This window comes from Musa acuminata, chromosome BXJ1-4 (genome assembly GCF_036884655.1).
Source record: "Musa acuminata AAA Group cultivar baxijiao chromosome BXJ1-4, Cavendish_Baxijiao_AAA, whole genome shotgun sequence".
Lineage (NCBI taxonomy): Eukaryota > Viridiplantae > Streptophyta > Magnoliopsida > Zingiberales > Musaceae > Musa > Musa acuminata.
The window spans coordinates 7,924,871-7,948,038 of NC_088330.1; the positions used below are offsets into that span (position 1 = coordinate 7,924,871).

General features: G+C 40.6%; 2 protein-coding genes across 5 annotated transcripts; one reads left to right on the top strand and one right to left on the bottom strand.

The window, feature by feature from the left end:
• Positions 1–2,772: 2,772 nt before the first annotated feature.
• On the bottom strand, positions 2,773–10,391 carry LOC135645174 (ABC transporter B family member 19-like). Its single transcript, XM_065163305.1, has 10 exons — positions 9,989–10,391; positions 9,841–9,895; positions 9,484–9,659; positions 9,223–9,423; positions 7,723–7,982; positions 7,006–7,322; positions 6,685–6,908; positions 5,310–6,135; positions 4,982–5,223; positions 2,773–4,205 (listed from the first exon to the last, which is right to left on the bottom strand). The coding sequence occupies exons 1-10, from the start codon at positions 10,250–10,252 to the stop codon at positions 2,997–2,999; spliced, it is 3,774 nt and encodes a 1,257-aa protein (XP_065019377.1). The 5' UTR covers positions 10,253–10,391; the 3' UTR covers positions 2,773–2,996.
• An 8,786-nt stretch (positions 10,392–19,177) lies between these two features.
• LOC135582889 (F-box/kelch-repeat protein SKIP11-like) lies at positions 19,178–21,888 on the top strand. Of its 4 annotated transcripts, none has more exons than XM_065163313.1 (2): positions 19,178–19,480; positions 20,094–21,888. In XM_065163313.1, the coding sequence occupies exon 2, from the start codon at positions 20,181–20,183 to the stop codon at positions 21,468–21,470; it is 1,290 nt and encodes a 429-aa protein (XP_065019385.1). In that variant the 5' UTR covers positions 19,178–19,480; positions 20,094–20,180; the 3' UTR covers positions 21,471–21,888. The 4 variants fall into 4 exon arrangements, with proteins under 4 accessions (XP_065019385.1, XP_065019394.1, XP_018680679.1 ...); XM_065163322.1 differs by having other exon boundaries at positions 20,112–21,888; XM_018825134.2 differs by having other exon boundaries at positions 19,178–19,344.
• The last annotated feature ends 1,280 nt before the right edge of the window (positions 21,889–23,168 follow it).

A 23,168-nucleotide genomic window follows, 5' to 3' on the forward strand; every position in this document is an offset into this window, starting at 1 on the left:
AATATTTTGATCCATCAACTAAACGAAACTTTATTTTTTGTATGTTGATATTGTGGAATCTATTTCTTTTTATAAATTACTTGACTCTCTTTTACCTATACTAACTTTTAATAATATTATTGATCGGGTCCCCAAATTGATGAGCCATCTCATATTATCATTCCGGTTAAAATATTAATACCACTCATCAATCCAAACACTTTATCTACTTCGGAATCTACCAAGTCTTTCCTCAACAGTGCATGAATAATAGGTTATTTCATCTATCTAATTACCTCATGAAAGTATCACTTATTAGGAGAATTCACAATAAGCTTTAGTTTCAATATCTCCTATTTTAATTTTTTTTTGTTCGATATGTCTTGAAGATGCCATTGACCTTACATCAATTCATCTGATGATTGTTGGATCTAAAACTCAAGTCTTTAAACCAAATAAATATTTTTTTTATTTTTATAAAATAATCTTAAAATTTTATTTACTAGCCTTCTATTGTCAACCAAGCCTTAAAAAGTTTTGAATGACAAGCAACAATGCTTAAAGAATATATTACTTTATTACAGAATGATTATGATACTTGATCCCATCGAATTCAAGTTAAAACCTTATAGGGTGCAAATGAGTTTTTCATATCAAATGAAATCTTGATGGGTCCATTAATAAATATAGAGTAAGACTTATTATAAAAAGATTTTATCAATAGCCGAGTATCATGATACCTTTAGCACAGTTATATATGAATAATACAATTCTTCATCGTCATATTTTCATGGATATATTTATGAGACAACCTCAAGGTTTTATTGATCATAATTTTTCTTAACATATCTGTAAGTTACATAAGGCTCTTTATAGTCTCAAGCAAGCCCCTCATGGTATCATAAATTTCGAATACATCTAGACTTAATTAGATTTCATAATTCTCAATATGATAATTTATTATTTATTTATTCTCTTGAGGGTATTATTATATTTTTACTAGTTTATATGGATGGCCTAATCATTCCTAGTAATAAGTCAATAATTAATCAGTTTATTTAGTAGCTTGGAAACCAGTTTTCTATCAAAGATGTTAGGCCCCTCAACTATTTTCATGGTATTCAAGTTATCCACAAGATAAATAGTTTATTTCTTTCTCAATAGAATTATATTCATGATCTTCTTAGTTGCACCAAAATGCTTGAGGCCAATATTGTTACTACATCAATCGTTACAAGCGTGTTCCTCTTACATTATCTGATAATAATAATCTTAATATTGCTATTGAGTATCATAAAGTTATTGGTAGTCCATAATATTTGGCATTCACTCATCCAAACATACATATACAGTAAATAAGTTTTCTTAATTTATACACAAGTCTACTTTCAACCATTGGACAATTATTAAGCACCTACTATGATACTTAATGGGCACCATTGATCATAGCTTATTTCTTTGAAAGGACTCTCATCTATTACTTTATATATTTTTAAATGTTGATTTGATAGATAATATGAATGATAGGATATCTATTAGTGCTTATGTCGTACTTCTTGGTTACAATCCAATCTCCTGGAGTTCAAGAATCAATGCTCTATTATAAGATCTTCTATAGAGACTAAATATCGAGTGGTTGTTTATACAACTACTAGATTTTATTGGATTTAATCATTACTATATGAACTATTTGTCATATTCTTTGATCGTCTATCTATATATTGTCACAACATCGAAGCAACATGCTAATTCTATATTTCACTCTCAAATGAAGCATTGATTTTCACATTGTTCATGACAAATTTCAAAATGATAAACTATTTATCTCTCATGTCTTATCTTATGATCAACTTGGAGATGTTTTTATCAAGCATTTGTCTTACTAGTAATTCCTTCTCCTTCGATTTGAGATTGGTGTCTCCGATGAGAGCATCATCTTGTGGATGCATATTAGGAAGAATATTATTGAGAATAATAAATCATGATAAGATTATCATAATTCTCTTAATATTTTGTTAATATATTATCATAATTCTAAATCATAAAAATTATGATGTATATTATCATAATTCTATCAAATAATACGGATCATAATCTTAACGTATCTCCTATTTTATGAAATAATTTAGATGAATATTATATATTTTATTATTAATAAAAAAATATAATCTATTATAAAATAATTTAGATAAATATTTTATATTACATATTAATTAAACAATATTTAATTATTTTATTTTATAATATATATTTGTATATATAAATATATACACACTATCAATAAAAAATTTAAACTAGTCATTTTTTTCAAATATCACATTGCTAAGTAATGAAAAACTAATTAATAGAGATAATATTGTATTATTAAGTGAGAAATACTTATATTTTCATAACATTTTAAAGTAATATATTGGAGGAAATCTGTAGATTATATTGCTTTGAAAATTCTAATCAAGTTACTATGGTCACGGGATTAGGCAAAAAAGGAAAAACCTGTCTTGTAATGTACACTGTATATTATTTAATACAAACTTATGTACTGGCAAATCTACAATACATAATAATTTATTTTTCTTGTTATATTCTTTTCATTTCTATTATTTAATATTATCTTTTTCTTCTTTATTTACCTTGACGAAAAAGTCTCTTACCACTGTAAATGCAAGCAAGCAAGAACACAACACTTGGGACCCGCCCGTCCGACGTACCTGTTCTATCAGTGGTCACGATGGTGGCCCCAACGGTGGGGCCAAGGTGGCCCTACGAGGCCTGAGAATACCATCAAGCTTGATACAAGCTAAAATCTCTACGGCTTCAAAGTCGAAAAGATCACTTTGGTCCATACAAATATTACCACCACAACATGACCCAATACACTTCCCCTCTCCTCCAACACCCCCATTTGATATGTAACGTCGAGATGCGGCACCAGTGAGATTAGATAGCAGTAATTAACCTCGTTGCATCTGAATCCACCGATCTCAAAGTCTGTTCATGTCGATGGCGCCGTTCTATTGTCAAACATGGTAGTGTTGCAGTTGCAGCAACCGCGAGTAGGCTCCGTCGGGCCGGGCGACGAGCTCGGAGTGGCTCCCTTGCTCCACGATGCGGCCTTCCTGGACCACCCCGATGGAGTCCACCCCTCGGATGGTGGAGAGGCGGTGCGCCACCAGCACGGTGGTCCGGCCCTTCATGAGCCGCTCCAGTGCCTCCTGCAGCACGCACTCCGACTCCGCATCCAGCGCGCTCGTCGCCTCATCCAGCAGCAGCACCGCTGGATCCTTCAGTACCGCCCTGGCGATGGCGATCCGCTGCTTCTGCCCTCCCGATAGCTGCACCCCCCTCTCGCCCACCGCTGTCTTGTAGCGGTCCGGTAGCGCGCTCACGAAGCCGTGCACATTGGCGGCGCGTGCTGCCTCGATTACGTCCTCCTCCGTCGCGCCGTCCTTGCCGTAGGCAATGTTCTCCATGATGCTCGCGGCGAAGAGCACCGGCTCCTGCTGCACCAGCCCGATCTTGAGCCTCAAAGACTTCAGGTTGAGCCGCTTGATGTCCTTGCCGTCGATCAAGACCTTCCCCGCTGTGGGGTCGTAGAACCGCTCGATCAGTGCAATGACGGTGCTCTTCCCGGAACCACTGGCGCCGACGAGAGCGTGGCTTTGGCCGGCACGGATACGAAGGTTGAAGTCCTTGAAGATGGGGACATCAGGCCGGGATGGGTAGGCGAAGTCGACGTGCCTCAGCTCGATCTCCCCACGAACGGAGTCAACGTGCTCGGCCTCTGGGTCATCAGGTTCGACCCGTGTGCCCCGGTTGAGGATGGCGAAAACGGAGCGGATGGACTCTCCTCCCCGGACGATTTCAGGGGCGAGGCTGACCGTCTCGGCGACGGAGTTGGCAGTGACGACGAGGACCACGAACACCTTGATGACCTTGGAGAAGGTGGAGGCGCCAGAGCTTACGAGATGAGCACCGTACCAGAGGATGAGGGCCTCAGAGGCATAGAGGGACAGCTGGGAGAGGCCGTAAAGGATGCCCGACGTCTGGCTCCGCCGGAAGCTGCGGCGTTGGGGAATACGGAGTTCGTTGCAGAAGAGGGACAGGATCTTGGTCTGCGCATTGAAGGCCGCTACCGTGCGGATGTTGCTCACGCCCTCCCCCGCTATCATGCTGGTCTTGGCGTGGGCCTTGGCTGTGTCCCCGGCGAAGCCCTTCAGCGACAGTTGCTGATGATGACATTGGCAAGAAACAACAGTGAGATGCTGCAACAGCACTCCATAATCGGAATTCAAGTTCAAACGAGGATGAACAATATTAAAGTTCAAACCAAGTAAGAGTACAAAACAAAGAAGGACGAATCCGAGGGGAAGAGAGAGAAGAGCTCAAAAGGCAAACCCAGAACGCATCACGAGCACGAGAATCTCTGCAAGTACTTACTGCAACCAAGGCCAACCTGCTCACATGGATTAACTTCTTCCCACTGCCTCTTTCTCTCGACTTTTTACCACGCCCAGACAAAACAATTAAAAGATGGCAGAGCCCTGATGCAGAGCGCCAGCAAAGTTACTCGAGCTGCACAGAGACAGTCGGGCCACACACAGCCTCGAGAACTCCATGTGTTGCAACTAAAAAATAGCCTAAATGAATTCTGGGGACCTTCCTATGCATTCTCAATATAATTATCAGATCACAGGGAACAACAGTATCTTGCAGGACTGATAGGAGGAGCCTACTGTATTAGCCAGGAAAGCACATGTGTGACACAGTATTTTATGGCAGTCACTATCTCTTTGGCTACTACTGTCCACCACCACAAGGCTCACTCTATCCGTTACCTTGTGGTCTTCCTACTGGCTACGAGGGTCAAAAGATATCTGGGTTTATATCAATCTAGATATGGTGCAAGGACCTGTGGCATCAGCCGGCAACTAAGCCCCAAGAACATCTGGCTCGATCACCCAATGCAAAATGCATATATAGCTTTCAGATCAGAAGAATTTACCTGGGCGAAGTTGGCAAGCACCAGAAGAGGGAAGGTGGCGAGAATGAGAAGAGCAACACGCCATTCGACTACAAAGCCAACTATGAAGGAAGTAAGAAGTGAAGTCATGTTCTGCAGGATTACAGATATCCTCTCGGCAATTGCAGATTTCACATCAGCTGCATCATTGGCTAAACGAGCGGCCACAAGGCTTGAATTGTTCTCTTCCTCATCAAACCAGCCAACTTCGTTCCGTAAGATAGCTGCAGAAGCATTTTTTTGGGATTCATTGATTGGAATATGCAGCCTAAAAGAAAGAAGAAATAGCACTGGAAGAGTTCTGTCATACCGGCAAGCATCATCCTTCTCACCCTGGTTGTAAGGTTTTCCCCCATGATGCTAAAGAAGTAATGCTGGACCAAATAAGCAACAACTGCATAGAGCCCTGTACCGATATATATGAAGACATACTCCCTTGTCTTCCTCTCCATAGCATTTGGGTCTCTGTAATAGAAAACTTCAATCATGTTGCTCATGACAATTGCAAATGTTGGACCTATGAACCCAGATAGAACTGATCCTATGGCACCCATGATGGTATAAGGCCACTCTGGTGCGTTTAGCTTCAGAAGCTTGAAGAAATAGCCACGAGGTGCTGGATACTTGCGAACGTTATCAGCATTGGACACCATCTCGATACGACCATCTGCTCCAGTGCTGTACTGATAGCTCAAGTTCCTTAAACTGCCAGATCGAAGAGACAAAGATTTTGTGGAAAGTGAATGGCTCAGGCGTGAAGACCGGGATCTGCGAGTGGATGGACCGCCGAAGTCTCTGTTCCTCGCCATCTCTTGGAACCGTATCAGAGATGCATAGGCTCCGGAGCTCCCTTTCGCCAGGAGATCCTCATGTGCTCCAGTTTCAACAACTTGCCCCTGCTGAATGACAGCAATCATGTCGACATTTCTTATAGTCGACAGTCGGTGTGCAACAACAACAGTGGTTCTTCCAACCATCAGACGATCTAGAGCTTCCTGGACAATGCTCTCGGATCCTGCATCCAGGGCACTGGTAGCTTCATCAAGGAGAAGGATCTTGGGATTCTTAAGCATGGCTCGGGCAATGGCAATACGCTGTTTCTGTCCACCAGATAGCTGAACTCCCCGTTCTCCTACCTGTAATTGGTAAGCACGATATAATTAAACAATCTCTCTTCAACTTGCAAACATTAAGCAGTAGAAGAAGAGAAACTTTCTACAAAAAATGACATTTTCATCTGCTGCTTTCTGTACATTGAAATACCATCTTTTGGACTGCATTTCAAAATCTTCAAACTGAGTTGACAATTAAATAAAAAATAACATAAACACTTTCAAAGTTCCTCGAAATGTGGATTTAATGTGGTCAATATTGAATCATACTAGATTTAAAAGCATCATCAAGGTTTTAAAGGTGAATGAAATTACTTAAAAGAAAAGAACTTCATCAAGAAAACAATCAGGATCCTAGCTCGACATGTTCTCTGCTACTTGCACGAAAGGGTTTTAAGAGCAGGAGATAAATGAACTAGAGCATATAGAGTAGAAAAAACTCTAGGTTCCCAAACCTGTGATGAATAAAATTTCTGTAGAAGAAAAACTATAAATAATTCATTGACAAATATTAGAAAGCATGGGTTTCAACTCCAAGCTTTAAACTCATTAACTAGAAACAGTGGCACTAACCTGAGTGTTGTAAGCACTTGGAAGTTGTGATATGAAGCTATGAGCATTAGCAGCAGAGGCAGCAGCTTCAACTTCACCAATTGTTGCATCAGGTTTTCCGTAGAGTATGTTCTCAAGTATGGTGGTAGCAAAAAGTGCTGGTTCTTGATTCACCAAACCAATTTGTTCTCTTAGCCATTTTAGTTGTAAAGTCTTTATATCCACATTATCGAGCAGAACCAGCCCTTTAGCAGCAATAATAAGAAAAGTATCATTGCAAGGGAAAATTAGACAAAACCACCATATGTTTGCATGTCAAATTAAAAACTTGTGAAAAATTACCTTGGTTAGGATCATAAAATCTTTCTATCAAAGCCACAACTGTGCTTTTTCCAGATCCACTACCTCCCACGACAGCAACTGTCTTCCCTGCTGGAAAGAAAAGAGAGAAATCTCGGAAGATAATGACATCAGGTCGTGACGGGTAGCTAAAGGTTACGTCTTTGAATTCTATGTTTCCGTGGACCTCTTCCAAACACTTCCCATCTGACTGGTCCTGAATTATAGAGGGTTTTTGCCGGATAATCTCCAATAGCTTGTATCCAGCAGCCTTTCCTTTGCTGAAGGCCCCAAGGTTTGAGAATGACTGACCTAGGCTCCTGCAGTTGCAAGCATATGCAATTATTACCAAAAGATTTTCAGTCTAATGAAGACAAATAATTTACCGGCATAGCTCCATCAAGATCTAATGGTGTGCAAAACACTAAAAATTGTGACAGCCCATGAATCAACCAGTGTCCAGAAATCATTCTCACATACAGATTAGCATTGGCGTTATACAACACATCGTATAAAGATCCCAGAGATGCAACTTTGTGAGTTAAATCTTTGCTGAAGATGCAATCCAAGAAATACATACAAATATGAATCTAGCAAGGGAGAAGATCCTAAGGTCTTCTCCAATCTCCAAGTTACTAATGCATACTTCTATATTGTCAACCATACAATTGCAAAACAAATGAGTTTAGTAGTAATCGTAAGCATAGTTTAGAAACTTACATGCCACCGACAATAGCAGAAAATATGGCTGTGAAGGCCTTCCCGCCATCAGTTTGTCCGTTCCTAATAAAAACACCAGCATACCAAAATACCAAAGCCCATGACATGCAAGCAATCCCATATGTGCAGCCAATACCGAGACCTTTTGCCATCCCCGCTTTGTATCCGAGCTTCAATGTGTTTTGAATTGCTTCAGAGTAGGAATTGAGTGCTTTGTTTTCTCCAACAAAAGAATATACGGTCCGAACTTGTGCAATAGTCTATGAGGGTTCAGAGGAGGAGATCTATCATATATACATCCAATCGAATCTGAAGTTCTAAACTGCTATTGCAGGAAACAAGAGGAAAATTAAAGATTGTAATCAATGTCAAGATTAATGCACTCAAGATTACTACGTACCACTGATTCCCAGATCTTCCTTGCAATTCAGTTAGTGGATTAAGCAACCCCAATATATATAAAAATGTTAAAGCCTATCCATTGAGTTAGCTAGTTAGAAGTCAATAAAATGGTTGTTGAGTGTATATAGATTCTACCATTTATGGATGCACAGACAAGCTATAAAGATTTTCTTTCTGAAAACAAAGAGATAGATACACATTTAGTTTTCAGTAGTTGATCCCATCCAATAAGTAATTCATGTTAGGTACAAAGCAAAAAGATTTGTAAACCATAAGTGACTTCAATGTCTTGACATCATATGCAGAACAAATACAATGTAAGATTATAGCAGAGAAAATATTCTTATAAATTATGGAGCTCTTACTTCATTTTACTAGGTTTTCATTCTTTTTTGTGATCTTTTTTCCTCAAACAATCAGTTGAAATAGTTTCTGCAAACATGCTCAAATGACTCTATTTCTACTGATAGCAAGCCAGTTTGTATTCTTCATTCTTTCTTTTGAATTACGTTCCGGTCCATGTAAAACGAAGCCATCAGCTAAACATACAAGAGACCATGCATGTTAAGACTGATGTAGACACAATCCTTATCAGGGTAATCCAGTAGAAGTTCCAGCTAACCTGATCCCACTTAATTGAAAGACGTAGACAGCACCGTGCTCATCATGGAACTCACTGAAAGGCCCACAAAAAATCAGGTCAAATACAGTGGATGATCATCATGTCATATGTATTTGATGATCATCTACTGTATTTGACATGGAAAGAAATCAAAGGGGACCATGGATAGATCAGGACAACGGAACAAGATGAATAGCGGTCACACTAGAGTAGATCTCTACGTGTTAACTAAACCCCACGCATTATGATCTTAAATTCATCCGTCTCTTCCTCCTCAACACTCCTTCTTAGTGCCTGGCCAGGCACAAGGTCTCCATCAAAAGCACATGGCACCAAGAAAGGCCTTATAGCAGGAATAGCCACAACAGCGAACCCCCTGCCCCCGCACCCACCAACTAAAACACCGCGCCGTACGCAAACACCTAAAGCATATTGACCACAAGGACCTGGATCATGGCGGCGCTCGAAATTTTCACCTGTTCGGCGACGATGCCGGCGTTGGCGTAGGACTCGCGGCTCTTCGAGGTGAGGCCGGTGAGAGTGTAGGCATAGAGACCTCCGGCGAACGCGATTCCGGGGATGACGGCCACGCTGAGGAGGGCTAGTCTCCACGCCGAGATGAATCCGACCACCAGCCCGGCCAAGAACGTCGACAGGTAGTGAATGAAGTTACCGACCTGCTCACATTGAAGCAAAAGGTCATGATGGCATAAGGAGAGACGGGGTGGCGGGGCTACCTTCTCGCTAATGGCGTCTTGGACGAGGAGGGTGTCGGTGGAGACACTGAAGACGATGTCGCCGGTTCTCGCGTCGGTGTCGAAGAAGCCAACGTCCTGCCGCAGCACTGCCTCCAGGTACCGCCGCCGGAGCGCGCTCGCCTGCCGCTCTCCGGTGTACATCCAGCAACCGATCTCTGCGATCGGGGCACGGAGGGGTCAGGAGGAAAGCACACCGAGGGTGTCCGGATCCGACGGAGACCGCCATTGACGGCTCCATCTCCAGCTCGGAGAAGATGGGTAAGCTCACCGGGAGGTTCCGTTAGTTCAAAAAGAAGCAACATCTATGTGAAAAGAAGACCAAGAATACTGACTCACCTGCGTAAGAGGACAAGCAAACCACCAACCCGAGGTAGACGAAATAGAGGGCGTACTGAAAAGAAAGATGAAGAAGAGCATTAGAGAACCACAAACGAACAGGTGAGATCTTCTCAAATGGGGAAGGGAGGTGACACGGTAAGCGTACCTTGGACACCTCATGGGTCATGACGGAGAGGTGGGTTTGGTTCTTGCCGAAGCCATTGACGAGGTCGCCGAAGAGGAGGAAGAAGACGGGCATGGCGGAGCCATGCACCACCGCCCCCACGCTCCCCGCCGCCATCAGCAGGCAGTCCCACCGGTCCGCGAAGGAGAACAGCTCGTGGAATGCCGCGCTCTGCTCCTGCCTCTTCTTCTCGCCCCCGTCCCCCGCCGCCGCCGCCGCCGTCTTCCCGTCCCCAGCGTCCGCCATCGCCGTTCCCACTTCACCACTTCTCTTCAGATCTGCTGCCGCGCCAAGCCTTATGCGGTGAGAGCTCGGATCGACGCTGCGAAGCCCAGGATCTCCGCCATTAGAACTTGGAAGAAGAGAGTGTGTATGTGTGTGCTTTGCTTGAGATGAGAGCCAACAAAGAGAGAGATATAGAGCTCCAGTGAGATCCCGTCACCTCTGGTGAGTGTCACAAGCTTCGAAACAGGTGTTTTATTGCTGCAGTAGCGAAGTTCCAACTATAAATCTGGGCCGCTAATGCTCACGAGGGAAAGGGTGGGCCCTCGAATCTGGACCGTCAAATGCTCACTGATTGGATCAGGTCGAACTTACAATTACGAAAACGGGCATGCACGGAAACAGTTCACACAGAATAAGAAATTGTCCAAACACGGCGCCTCATGGCGTGTACCAACATGCTTACCCACTAATCCTGCTACGCGGGTCCCACATCCTTATGACACCCGAGCGAACGTGTGCGTTGGTGTCCGTTGGATCTTAGGTCTTACTCGTGACATCGGCGTAAAGAAACGGTACGTTTTCAACCCTCCGAGCGACGACCTCGATAGATATCCGGGGCCCATCTCCGCTAGATAATCTCAGCCGTCAGATTTACGACATCTCCGACTTTGAACGGCAAGGATGGGGTAGTAACCGTGGACCCCGTCCTAGTAGGGAGCAGCATTTGTCCTGGGTTAGAAGTCCAGTATAGTTCTGGTCCCCTGTTCTTAATGTCACTTAATTTCCATTGGTTCATTTATCAGGATTTATATTATTAATGAACACTAATTGAAGACTATTAAATATCCGTATTTATAATCTACAGTATATATGATTCATTCTTTTGTGCATTAATTAGGGACCCACTGTCACTAGTACTGTTTGATTTCCCTTGGATCATTTATTAGCTTTCTATCATTAATTCATACTAATTTAGTGCTCCTATATATGTTAATGTTGCATGTATAAATTTTAATTTTTGAACATTAATCAGGGGTCTCCTGATATTATATGTTGTTGACTTTCTATACATCATTAATTAGGGTCATATTGATAAAAAGGATATTAAGTATAAACTTCTTTGGAACTTAGGGACCCTCCTATTGATTTAGATCATTAAACTAAAAATCTATCATGATAAATATTAATTTTGGGAGCAATTTTAATTCAAGATATAATAGGATGTTAATTATAATTCTTAAGTGTTATTTGAAATTAATTTAAAATTTGATTTTTGGGAATAAAAGGTAACTTAGGCATAAATTTTATATGTTTTTTTTTCTTAATTGTATTGTTAAAACATTTTACTGAGACATTAGGTAAGCCTATGACTAGTTTCAAAAGAACAAAAATAAAATAAATTTTTTAGGATGAGCTTAAACATAATTAGTATTCATTTTAGTTTTTACTAGTGATGGTATTATGGTGTGGGCATGATATGAGGTAGAAAATTGGAGCCATAGCCTATCATTTTGCATGTCATCAAACAAGGATGTAGCAACCATTATTTTCACCTCCATTGTCTACATTTCTGATGAACTCAGATTTGAATAAATGACTGAACCCTTTGGAGTATGGGGATTGATATCATCATCATCTTTAATAAAACACTAATGACAAAATAGAGCTACTTGTTGTTGACTTAAGCAAGAACATGACTCTGAATTTTAATAGGAATCCTGATACCAACACCTAGTTGAAAGATAATCCACTGTAAAACATTGAGTGCTCAGAGTTAATTATTTTTTATTCCTAGAACAATTTAGTGAAGAATAAATAAGTAAATGATCCTAAAGGTCTAAAGATGCATTCTGGTAGATGATTAGGCTTTGTGGGGGGCAAAGGTTGCATGATCAAGTGCTTCATTAATTAAAACCAAAGACACTTGAAAGTCAAATGTGAGTCTCTAGGCATATTCATACTCTATTTAAAGGCTATTATAATTGGACCATTAATATTATTAATATTGTTTGTGGAAGCTAGATTGAAGATTAGCACCTAATGCTCATTAAAACAATCTCTTTTTCCATCTCTCTAATATTAGTGTTTTAATTTTTGTTCTTAGTACAATGATAGCTATTGTAGCTACTCAAGTGAGATTTCTAAAGATGCATGTTTTAGAGATCAGATGCTAAGTGAATTGGAATCAGTGGTACATGAAGTTCTCATAAGAATGTCATTATCATGTACAATTTAATGTTCCATCATATTTTTCAGTTAAGCAGTAAATAAATGACATGTTTATGTCAAATGTTCTTCAAAGTTTATCAACATAAGCTGTCCAAATTTGTTTTCACCTCTATAAGTGAATTCTCTCTCTTTGTTAGCTTCATGGATTTGAATGAGACTAAATATTACACCATGCATATCCACTTGATCCAAGTGTGGAGCCACCAACAAGGAACCCTTAACAAGGTATTGCCAAGGTCATGAAGGGTTCCCAAAAACAATTAGCTCCTAGGTTATATACACTAGACCATCTAAGTGTGCTGTGTTTGACTCTTTTCTTGGCCTTTGACCCACCTCCCTAGCACAACAAATGATGAAGTGACAATCTCAAGTACCAATTTCCATGTTTTGCCACTGTATCCATCATTCACCAACCTTTGTGCTATGACATATAATATCTTGTGGCAATCATGCATCTTCTGGATCATTTTCCCCAAGGAATTTTGTCAAACAATGATTGAAATATCTTAAGTTACCTACTTTCCAATGCTCATGTGTTTACGTATCACATATACTAATTAATATGAACTCAAATAAGTTTAAGATGGAAGTTTTATTACTCATGACATGTATATATATGTAGTCTCCCAATGTGAGTGGTTCTGCCACAGATTTTAGGGCTAGTAATATCAAATTCCCTACAGCTTTCTACCCCTTTCTTTTGCACCCTTTCGGCACTCTCAAATGCATGCTTTGCATATTAAATGTTGCATATATTATGCATACACATACACATGGTAGGGACCTTGTGACCTGTTTATCTTGATATCTTGGGTTAAAGTAGAGGTGCTTGAATTATGATTCAACATATTATAAAGGATCCTTACCTTTACATGGTTTGTAAAAAGAAGACCCATCTCACATTGAGTTGGATAAATAATATGCTCCATTCTTGGATCTTACGAACATCGAGCAATCTCACTTTCCATTCGTGATGATCTAACACACATCTGTATTTGGATTAATATAGAACAAAGAGAAAGCAAGAATATGCTCCATGCTTGGACTTTGCAGATCCATCTCAAGCTTTACTACTCAAACTAATACTTCATCACTTTCCAGTTGCTAGCGATGATGAGCTTTCGAGGTGTGTGGGCAAGAAAGATGTTGTAATCTTGAGGAAGGCATCATGGCACACAAGCATAACACCTGTGATGTCTGCAGTAAAGTGCAGCAGCAGCATCGTAGCTGCAATGAGATGGTGAGCCAGTTGATGCCATCCGGTCAGTGTGGCAGGGACTATGGATGGACTCATGTGCTGGCTCCTGAAACCCTAAATTCTTCTCTTTCGCGTTGGATCGATGTGAGGGTATCAGAGCCAGCCGTATTGAGAGAGGATATGATGAGAAGGTGAAGAGCAAATGAATCCAAAGGCCACAAGCATGGAGTTGGTCTTCCGAAGCGAGAGCTACTGTACTGTAGCAGGTAGCAGGTAGCAGGTAGCAAAAGACACATATAGACTGCAACACTCCACAGAAGAGACGTCTGACGGATCGAGAAAGCTTCCATGGTGAGGCGTTCGGATTTGGAAGATGGCTTCAGAGTGGAGTTTGGATGCATCCACATAACTATGCGAGCATGTGATGTGACAGAGAGAAAGTCTAAGAAATCTGATGCGCGCGCTTATCGTTCACGTGATTGCCTGCACTTGTCTCTTGTCGCTGAACGTTCGACAACAAAGGCTGTGTGGTTTTTGGTCCAGTGAGAACAAACCCCGCGTCTTCTTCTTCATCCTCCTCCGGCGATCACCGAGGCTGCAGACTAGCTTCTGTTTCTGGAGGAACGAAGAAGGAGAGGAAGGGATGGTGACGTCTTCTCTCCGCTAGTCGGCCGCTAAACTACATGTTGGCCAGTCACTGTTCGGGCACAAGCGGGGGTGTCGTATGCCGCCCAACTCCGAGCTTGGTTGGATCACGCTGGCGGGGCCCAGCGCGAGGTCTTGGGGAAGCCACATCCAGCCCATCCGAGGAGAAGAGCGTGGGCCTGGGCCAGGTTTTGGGCCTCATTTTGAGCTCACCAAAAGCCATGTATTATCCATGCACGTTAAAATTGGAGACATATTAGTCATCCATGCTAATTAATGTGAAGGATGGAACTAATTGGCTTCACGTATCGATATGCATGATGATCTTATATATTTTCATTTTAATTTTTCGTAAGATAGGTTGAATTAGTATCTAATGCATATGTTATGTTGCTAAAAATATCATATGTTTCATTATTACTCTATTTATAAAGTTTAAAGCATATATAAAAAAAGATATTTATATATGGCCTACCGAAGGCAGGACAAATGCAATGCACCGTCTCGCCATCAACCCTTCCGTCCGACGCATGTGGCCACAGACAAGCATGCAGATGACACAGGTTATCCTCCTTGACATCGTCAGCATCCTCGGACCGAACATTAATTGGCTCCGATAGACTGGTCGCATTACCTCTTCTTCCTTGGGAAGGTGGTCGCTATCACCGCACGTGTTATCGGTGGCGACGTCGGCCCGTCGACCGAGGTCCGGGTGGAATGGGTTCTGTTGCCGACACGATTGGAGTGTCTTGTCATCGGCGGGTGTGCCTTAATTGGCGAAAGGTGTGGACGGATTAGCCGCGAAGATTGAACGGGAAAGGATGCGACATTGGCGTCTCCATGTTGATTTGATCTCTCCTTTTGGCCTTATGTTCTCGACTTGGTGGTGTTGATTGATGGTCTTCTTCTCTTACCACACGCCTCTCACATCATCCCTATATTGCTGTTTACTGAATTGATGCGGAAACTTTTGCTTTGGGGAGATGAGTTTATATTTTATATATTTGAGAATTTTTTAAAAAAATCTTATTTTATTTATTATTTTTTCAGTCTCTCTCATGTTTATAATGTTTGTTGAGTTATAATAATATTTAATATTCATAAATTTACTTTATTTTCTACACATACATATAAATATTTTAAATTATTTTAATATAAAATTTTACCTTTTTATTATGTATATAATATATCGTCGGATTATATTTACTAAATAAATCATACAAAAAACTTATAGTTACTAAGTGATTACTCATTATAGACTTTATTTACAAGTGATAATATAACTCCACTCAAGTGATCAAGTAGAGAAATGAGCATTTTGTATGTATAAATTTTAGACATATTATGTATGTATGTATGTTTTTCTTTGGTTAGACGTTATAGTTACTTATATATGTCAAAATTACTATGTATATAGGAAATCTTATCATTTTGTTGAGTACATTAGCATATTTTTATTTTAAATTTATCTACTTTTTATTACACTCCTATTGATAATAATAATGAAAATATAAATATAGCATCTCTACTTTAAGAGTATGGGTGGAAAATAGAAATAGGATCTCAAGCAATAAATTAATAAGGATTTCTTGGAGTACTTATTTCTTCTCTTTTCATTTTCTACGACACATCTCGGAATGGAATTATTATATAGTATGCACCCGAACAATAATCTTTATCTCTTTTAAGTTTTTCTAAAGAGAGACATATAAATTTTTATCTCATTTATGTTGTTGAGTGACAAAATTCATAATCAGGACCTTAATAGCATCTCTTAAACCACATTACCAAAGAAATTATATTTATGTTGAGATACTTCCATAAGTCAACGGTCAAAATCCATCCATTACTATATAAAATAAAGAATGTTAGCCACAAGCATGATATACATTTCTACAAGAAAAGAAAGCAATACTAGCCAAAGGTATTTTATTGGAATTTTCAAGCTATATGAATTTTCTTTGCATCATTATCCTTTGATGTCACTCTTTTCTTTTGGGTCGTATTGGGAATCTTCAAGCGCATGAAAAGACAAAGTAAATTGTAGGCATCCTCAAGTCAAAGTCTCTCTCTCACGAGCCCATGCTGTGCCATTAACTTGTGATGTAACCAAACACCAAACCTAAGAGAGTAAGATAACATAAAATGTGTTATCTCTAACAGTTGATTACAAAGAAAGATACTTTCTTTTGCTAATCACAAGCTTTTCTTTCTTCCCCCCAACGATCAATCAATCAATCAGTCACTCAAAACATGACTTAAGATGCGAGAGAAGGATGTGATTGAGTTAGGCACTGAGTCATGTCACTTTGCGATGTTGATATCCGTATTTATCGGTGGCATTAAATTTCTTTTAGCGACTAATTAAAATCCTAATATCAATTTATATCTTAAGCGGTCAAGCAAAAATTGAAATTGTTTTAAGGGAGAATGAAATTTATGAGCTTATAAATAAATCTACTCCTAAATGAAAATGATAGTATATCAAACTTATGATTTTTTGTTGTCGTCTTTATCATCCTTTCTTTTATCATCATATTCTTTTTCTCTATTCTCTCTTATTATTGTCATCGTCATGATTTTTATTTGATTCATTCAAACACTTCAAATAGATAATTTTTATTATAATATTTATCTTTATATATATTTTTATTTAAACACAGTACGTAATATTATCTCATTTTAAAGAGAGAATAACTATCTTTGCCATTACATTACATATTCTCGTGTTCTTGTTGGCGCAACACTGCGGTTGGTTGCTTGCTTGTTGCAGAAAACAAGCCAAACAATCGAGGGCAAAAGAGTGGTAAGTAACCGAAACAAGAAACAGAAAACAGAACGACGGATAAGAGAGGAATTGCTTTCTGTGTCCGTAACATTTCGCAGCAGCCTTCCCACTCGCTGGCGTGCGGCGACAAGTCGTCGTTATGCGCCCAAAAATGCCTCTCTCCCGAAGCAAAACCTTTGATATCGTAATAGGTCTGCTTGTTCTCGGAAAACGAGGTTTCGGCAACGTATTGGCCACAGCCTGCATGCACCCACCGGGAAGAACATTCTTCTTCTGCTTAGCAGTTGTCATGCCCTCCCTCCGCAAGCTCATCGGTGCTTCTTCTTTATTAGTTGTCTTTTATGTGGGATGGAGGTGAAGGAAGGAACAGTCATCGAGAAGAAGATGAAGGAAGGATCTTATGATGCCAAGCGTTGCAGGCATCAGTCTATCTTGTGCTTGCCAAGAACTGGAAAGCGAAGCGGTCGATCGATCATGGAGTACTGGTCATAGTTCTGCATGATAAGCTAATGAAGAACAGATGGAGTAATGCATGGGAATCCTGCATCGTGTTGTTGGAGAACTCGATTCCTGCGGACGCGTAATGCCGACTTTTGATGGGTGAAGGGAATCGAACTGATGACGACGGGTTCCAACCAGTCCAGGATCATTGCATTGCAGTACTGTCTTTCCCGAAAGGAGAATTCTTAGGGCTTTAGATGCTCCATTAGTGGGACTTTTCTGAGGTACACGAGTCTCATGGAAAGAGGTGATATTGGAACCACATGCATTGGCCATATGTTGCTGTCATGGTGTCCCTCTTCGGCTTCTCTCTCCAAATTCGTGCCTGTCTTTGTAGTGCTCTGAAGCAGTTGCTGAGCTGCACAAGTTTGCCTTGAATCACTGTGTGGATATGCATTAGCCACATGAACGTGTTTGCGGCCTTCTCTCTTTCTCTCTCCTTTTCATCTTCTCTGGATTTGACCAACCCCAGCTTGCGATTCGTGAGGAAGAAACATGGAACGAACTGCACTTCTCCTTCCATCATCCTCTCGGTCCAACAAATCCAGCAGCAGACGGAACTCGGTCATCCTTATCTGCTTGCTTGCTTGCTTGTTGCATGCCTTGTAGTTTTCTCTGCTTTGAACCTGACTGACGCTTGCAGTCAGCACCAACGTCGTTTGTGTTCTTTGCACATTTGGTGAATCATTCCATCGTCAGATTAATCATGTTTGTATGACACAAAATATTGGAGTAGAAACACTCCCAACACATGCAATTTAGACATCTTTTACTTTCATGCTCATCAAAAACATTGACTCGTGTGTCGATGGGTCAGACGAAGAGTTCTTCTACTCTTTCAGATCGCATCATACCTACAAAAAGTTAGGTTGAAAGGATCCATCCCAAAGACATCTCAAAGTCCAACGTCAACTCATGCAAATGGTCGCAAGAACCGAGTTCTCCTGGCAACACAACTAGTTGAACACGAAATTGGATTCCACCTGTAATTCGATCAATAATTCAGCATCATGAAAGTTTGGTCATCACCTTATCGTCCAAGTTTTGGGTCCTCCGTGATCATTGCGATCGGATGAACTTATACTGTCAGCCGGAAAGGATAAGGACATTGCTATCGCTGGTCCTCAATCTGGAGGGAAAATGCTGGGTTTGAAGACACGATCGGTTTCTCTCCATTGCTCGATGCACGAGAGGAAGACGAGAAAGAAGTGAGAAAATATTCTGTCTTTTAAATAAAAGAAAGAAAGCAATTTTTATTTCTTTTTTGAATCCCTCTTCTTCATACATTACAAGATTTAAAATGTGTTTCCAGCGAAAAATAATAATAATATTATCATTTAATATTTATGTCGAGGAAAAAGTCAACGGTCAAACGCCAGATTTTTCTTTGTTAAGAATAAATAATTTGGTGAATTTTAATCAAATAAAGGGTGAGAAAAGATATTAAAATTGAAAATTTTGGTTAATTAGAAATGGTTTTTTGCACTGTGAATATTTTTTAAGAAATAAATAAATAGAGAGAGAGAGAGAGAGAGAGAGGTGAAAGAAAGAAGGGCGTGGGAGACAATAAAAGGGGCGGTGCGGGTGAGGGTTGGGGGGGCCAAAAAAAGGAAGGGAAAAGAATGAGCTGCTCGCAAAGCCCGAAGCACACGGAGCGCTATGAACTTTGAGCACCCCACGATTGCAAGGACGAATCGAAGAAGAAGAAGACGAAGATAACTACGAGGAGGAGGAGGAGGAGCGCGAAAGAAAGTAAGGAGAGAGGGAGAGAGAGGGAGGGAGAGCAACGTCGGCATCGGTTTCGATCCTTTTTTTTTTTTTTTCTCTCCTTCCTTTGGGTTCTCAATACGAGCTTCATCTTCTCCTCCTCCTCGCTGCTAATGCACATGTAAGTCCAAAATCTCTCCTTTTCGTCTCTCCGTGTTGCTTCCTGCACCCCGCTCGCTAATACTAGCGGAGAAAAGGGATTTTGGGGCCGGATATGGTAATCTTCTTCGAGGTCTTGTTGCGGAATTTTTGTGGCAGATCTTTCCATGGCTGGGATAAGGGAAGAGGAAAAATGGAAACTTTGGTGTTCTTTTATGGAAATTGGGGGATCTGTGCCCGGTATCGTCCGTGCTAGGGTTTGACTCTTCAATTTCCCTTTCTTGGTGTGCAACCGTTGTTGTTCCTTGATAAGCTTCGTTAGATCGATCGAATTTGATGAAAGATTGCATTTTTCTTGTGCGGCGGTTCGGCGATTGTGTCCTGATCCACGGGTTCCTCAAGATTCGATCTTCTTCTTTGGGATTTCTGGTTTTCTGATTTTTCTTCTTTGTTTTCGAGGACAGTTTCTGTGTTTCTGATGATTAAATTTGATCGGCAAAATAGCCAGCATGATTTGTTTTCATCAACAAAGTTCCCTTTTTTTCTTCCCTCTTCTCTATAGTCATATCAAGATTTGTGTCTTTGTGCATGATGTCATTTTGCTGATCTTTTTGTTCTTTCATTTACCTCTCCAGCAAATTACTTGCTCGCAGCTTTTAGAAGGAAATAGATGGCTGCAACTCAATCGAAGTAAGGGGCTGGATTTGGCGTGGCTCAAGGGTATGTTAGATAGGAAGTCGTGTTTGATCACGAGAGCATTGTCAAGCTCCCGCGAACAAGAATCCAAGTGGGTTTACATGACCTACCATCTCCTTGAGATCACGACCACCAAGCGCGCCCCATCTGTAGAACCTTTAGAGCTAGAAGAAACTGCTAAAGTGAAGAGGTCCAAGTCCACGGAGCTCCAAGAGCCTCCCTCATCTCTTGATGAATCCTGTTGTCCAAGCGATGACGATAACCATTTTTCTGATACAAACTCTCTTATCGGCCAAATTGGCCGTGACATGTCTATCAAGTGTCTGGTTCAATGCTCTCGATCCGACTATGGCACCCTTGCATCCCTCAACCGGGCTTTTAATTCCCTGATACGATCTGGTGACCTCTACAAGCTGCGGCGGCATGATGGGATTATCGAGCACTGGATTTACTTCTCCTGCAACATAAATGAGTGGGAAGCATACGATCCGTATTGTGGTCGCTGGATCAACCTTCCAAGAATGCCCCCGAATGATTTCTTCATGCGCTCGGATAAGGAATCATTGGCTGTGGGCACCGAGCTCCTTGTTTTCGGAAGGGACTATACATCTCGTATTTCCCATATAATACTGAGGTATAGTATTTTAACAAATTCTTGGTCCCAAGGTGTTGAAATGAACTCCCCTAGGTGCTTATTTGGATCTGCCAGCTTTGGAGAGAGAGCTATTGTAGCTGGTGGCATAGATGCTCGAGGTACTATATTGAGTTCTGCAGAGCTTTACAATTCTGAAACACAGAATTGGGTGTCTCTTCCTAGCATGAATCAACCAAGGAAGATGTGCTCAGGTGTCTTCATGGACAACAAGTTCTATGTCATCGGAGGAATGTCTAGCCCTACAGACTTGCTGACATGTGGGGAAGAATATGATATGAAGAAAGGTACTTGGAGGGTTATTCCAAGTATGTCCCTGGGGCTCAATGGCCCGAGTGGTGCACCTCCACTTGTTGCGGTAGTTAATAATGAGCTATATGCAGCTGACTATGCGGAAAAGGAGGTTAGGAAGTATGACAAGCAGAGTAACTCTTGGATCACTTTGGGAAGATTGCCCGAGAGGCCAGATTCAGTAAATGGTTGGGGCCTAGCATTTCGGGCTTGTGGTGAACGGCTCATAGTAATTGGTGGACCACGAGTTCTTGGGGGTGGGATGATTGAACTCAATTCATGGACACCGAGAGATGGGCCTCCAGAGTGGAATATGATTGCCAGCAAGCACTGTGGAAGCTTTGTGTATAACTGTGCTGTGATGGGCTGCTGAGTATCTGAAGAATTGCTGCATATCTTCTGGCATTAGGAGGATATGCAAGATTGGTTGATCAAAGGGCATAAATAACTGATTCTGCCAGGGTAATTTCTGCCTTTTTGAAATTTCAGATTTTACTCAGGATTTAGTAGAACACTCTCTTCTATGTAACTCTCTTTCTTTCATCTTCTAGCTTTTCCCTGATCTCATTTCAAAACCAAAAATTTTAACTTCTTCCAAATTATCTTTTAGCATGAGAGTGTTCACATGGATCATGCAGTACAGCCACACATAATAATATGATGTATCTGCATGTTCTTAGGTTTCTTTTTTAAACTCTTTATTTTTGTTAGCTTCACACTGTACTATTCTGCCATTTCATTGTTGTTGCCTCCATCTTGAGGAAATAAAATTGGTCATCAGTTCTTTTGTATTTTCATGCCTTGATAAGTGTCGTTTGCAGCTTACTACTATTGTACTTCAATTGATATTAATGTGTCAGTTTTTCTTTCTCCCATTGATCTTGTATTACATCGGAAATTTGTTGTATTGGGTGTGTTCTCTGTGGTTGAAACTTTGCATCATATAATATTTGTCTACATCTTCATCTAACTCTGCATGCGTTCTCACTCATCAAATGTTGGATTCCTCTATATTTGGCTTTAAACATGGATACACAGATGTCATTTGCAAGAATCCTTGAGATGCAAGCCTAGTTGAAAAAGAATGTGGTGTCAAGGTAATTTTTCAATTAAAAAAAAAAAAGAAAATCTAAATCTCATTCGTTCAGGTAATTAACCAAGCTCAAGCTACAGAATTCGGTGGAGTTATCCCACCTATATAATTGCCCTGAAGCCCTTACCCCTACTAGCAAGCCTATGGGCAACAAAATTGGAAGCTCTTGGAATGTGGGACCATTTCAGACCATTGGTCTCTTTCCCAAGCACAAAATTTTTGAAGTTGTTTATAAAGTTGCGGCTAAGGATTGCTTTTTTACTCTTTGCAGCTTGTTGCATCTGTTTCAGCCCCAATGAAAAATACTCACAAAAAAGTAAAACTCAGTAGTCACTGAAACATGCTGGCTAGTATCCCACTCTTGCAGGGTCAGATGTCATGTAACTATGATTTCCAATTTTTGGTTGATAAACAAACAGTCCTTATTTATCGCTCGTTAGTTCATAAAGAGCTGCTATTGCTTTTAGATCCGGATGTCTAGACTGGATGAAACATAAATTATATGAAAAGTTAGTTTACATAGGTTTGGAGATTTTACCGACGATAAGAATGTTCATGTAGCTTGCTCAGAGATGCATCTATCACATCTTAAATTTTGTGTTCTTTCAGACTGTACTCTTTCCCAACTTCTTTCATTGCTGTCATCTGTGTTAGGAGTCAGAGATAAATGTTTTGAGTTTCACTACTCGCTGACATTTTCTATGAAGTGTTATTGAAAACACGCCAAATCGAAGAAATTCATCGAATCCTTCTACTTGGTTGTTAAGCTGGATACGAGACTAGCATCCATCCTGAATGTGATTGTATCAACCTCTATATGTATGGACTATTTCTACTTCCTGGGTGATACGTTTGTTTCCTTCTTCCTCCTTTGGTGGTGAGAAGTTATAATGTAAAAGTAGTTTCTGAAGGATGGATTTGGTTTGCTTTACTAATAAAATTGAAGAATGATCAGTCAGCTATCAAAGGTGTGTGCTA